Source organism: Gadus macrocephalus, chromosome 10 (assembly GCF_031168955.1).
Source record: "Gadus macrocephalus chromosome 10, ASM3116895v1".
NCBI classification, from domain to species: domain Eukaryota; kingdom Metazoa; phylum Chordata; class Actinopteri; order Gadiformes; family Gadidae; genus Gadus; species Gadus macrocephalus.
Genome location: NC_082391.1, coordinates 4,919,141 through 4,921,640, shown reverse-complemented (window position 1 = coordinate 4,921,640; position 2,500 = coordinate 4,919,141). Strand labels below are relative to the sequence as shown.

The 2,500-nt window shown below is 47.9% G+C and overlaps 1 protein-coding gene across 8 annotated transcripts in view; it reads right to left on the bottom strand.

Moving 5' to 3' along the window:
- Nucleotides 1–2,500, bottom strand: part of zgc:66433 (uncharacterized protein LOC321250 homolog) — a 27,127-nt gene that overhangs the window by 14,708 nt on the left and 9,919 nt on the right. For 7 of the 8 annotated variants that reach the window (XM_060062153.1, XM_060062152.1, XM_060062156.1 and 4 more), the window contains 3 exons: nucleotides 1,843–2,017; nucleotides 1,180–1,236; nucleotides 891–1,017 (listed from right to left, as the gene is read on the bottom strand). In XM_060062153.1, the coding sequence (XP_059918136.1) occupies nucleotides 891–1,017; nucleotides 1,180–1,236; nucleotides 1,843–2,017 (359 nt within the window). The remainder of the gene's footprint in view (nucleotides 1–890; nucleotides 1,018–1,179; nucleotides 1,237–1,842; nucleotides 2,018–2,500) is intronic. The other variant, XM_060062159.1, reaches the window with a different exon arrangement.

Genomic DNA, 2,500 nt, shown 5'->3' with positions numbered 1-2,500 from the left:
AGCTCTCAGCAGGGGGGGGGGCTGGGCCCTCATTTTGAGTCATGTATTTTGACGCGTGTCTGGCTGTCTAGTCGTCTGTCTTGCGTGTGCTGACACATCTGTCAGAAGTGACTGTCAGGCCGGCTTGCCCCTGTCACTCTAACACCTTCACAGCAGTAGGAGTGAAGAACAGAAACACAGAGGCCACTTTGATCTTTTGTGAGAACCTAGTGAGCAAATGTAAGCGATAACCTTGATCCGTTGAAAAAGAACAATGTCCATACTGGTGTCGGTCACAGCTTGGCCCCCTTATCAGCCGACTGAACCAATACACTCTGGATCAGCGGGTAGACGGCTAGAACCGCCATCTACCTGGATACTGATACTGACAGCGTTTGATGCAATGCCTGCAGTCAGTGTGGGTGTGTGCGTGTGTGCACGTGCGTGTGCATGTGTGTATGTGAACATGGTTGCCCTCTGGAAAGAGGCTTCGTTCTCAAAAGGCCAGAACAGAAAGACTGAGAAGAAGTTTTTTCCCCCAAGCCATACGGACAATGAATGCATAATTCCCCCCTCTTCATAAACTTTTTATTTTATTTTATTTATTTAATCCAATCTTCTTACTTTTCAATTATTATTAAACTTTGCACAGCTGGGAGTTGCAGTCGCAATCCCCATTTCACTGCTTTTTGTTTCTCAAATCAAGAATGTGACAAATAATACTTGAATCTTGAATGTTCAATGTGTCTGCGTGTGTGTGTGTGTGTGCGCGCGCGTGTGGGCATACATGCGTGCGTGCGTGTGTGCGTGCGTGCCAAAATAAATGCATGCGTACATACGTACGTGTGTGCGGGCGTCCGTGCGCGTGCGTTTGTACGTGCGTGTGAGCACGTGCGTGTGTGTGTGTCTACCTGTAGAGACTTGACCTTGCCGTGCAGACTGTCCTGCGACGCCTCCAGAGCCTCCAGGGGTTCCAGCGAATCAGAGACGAAGATGGAGTCATGTGACCTGGCCTTGCTGCCCAGGCTGAGCTTTGACCTTGGTTGGAGAAGATCAAACACAACGCGGGTCTTATGGCTCTACCGAACATGTAAACATGAACAGTTTAGCGTTGTGTGGAAATGTCCTCAATGAGCGAGAAGAGACACAGCTTGCGTCCCTCTCTCTCTCTCTCATTCTCTTACTTGCTCACTCACTCACATATTTATCCTCATCCTCACTCCAAACCGGTGGTTGGATTTGCCGCTACGATGGGGGCTAGGCAAGGCAGGAAATTAAGTGTTACAAAAACAATGTAAGGACCGCGCCACAGGAAATTTCACAGCTGAGTAAAATGCAAGCAGGAAGCCAGGGATTCTTCAGCGTAGAGACTGGTCTGTTGTCTGCATCGGGTCGCCCCTGCTCTCTCTCTCTCCCCGTCCGTGTTATTTAGTCTACTGCTACTAACAGTGTTATCTTGATTCAAACAAAGAAGGTGTCTGAATCACAACATAAAGGGTATACAATGTAGGAATCATTAACATCGCTTTCGTGAGAACGTATGTTGCGGCTACTACTCGTCGCAGTAAACGCGGAACGGTGTGGTTAAATCTGGACTGACGAACCAAATACAGAGGAAGAACATCCCTGCTAAAGGCAGTGGACTTTACTAGGTTGCTTCCGTGAGTTTCGATTTAATTGGAGAAGGAATGTAACAAAGTTAGTGAAATCCCCAAAGTGCGTCTAGAGTGGCTGTCTATGAAGAGCGGGTTGCTTTGCACAATACCCTCGTTTCTGGGTAAGGAACATCAACATAACTGTGTATTTTTAGTCTGGGCCGGGTCAATTATATGAATAAATGATACATGTGTTGTGTTTTCCTACCCAGAGCCTTTCTCATTCTCGGCACGAGCAAGCGTCTCGTCCTCGAGCGCGCTGTTGACGTTATCGCTCGATTGGCTGGCGGTAAGCCCCGCCTCCTCCCCGGGGGCGGGGCCGTCTTTCCTCTTCTTCCTGGCGAACAGCTTCTTGAAGGTCTGGAACTTTGACTTCTTTTTTTCTGCAATCAATGTAAAGAAAAAGTAAAGAGTAAAACAAAGGGCAGGATACAGAAATAAATGACTTGTTTGTTTGTTTTGATATCATTTCTCGAACCAGCGACGCTTCATCTTACTAGTGCACAGTCCATGGGGCTAAGGTCCCTGTGTCTTTAATAATTACTGAATTATACACACAGCTACTTTTAAGTGGCCTCAAAGAGGCCTCAGCCTCTTGTAAAGGCCCATGTGTGCCTCAGTAAAGACCTCTCACACACACACACACACACACAGACACACACACACACACACACACACACACACACACACACACACACACACACACACACACACACACACACACACACACACACACACACACACACACACACACACACACACACACACACACACACACACACACACACACACACACACAGTCGCTCCACGATTGTAAAAGCCGCCCCCCCTGTGAGCCAACGTCCATTAGCTCCACAGTGGAAAGA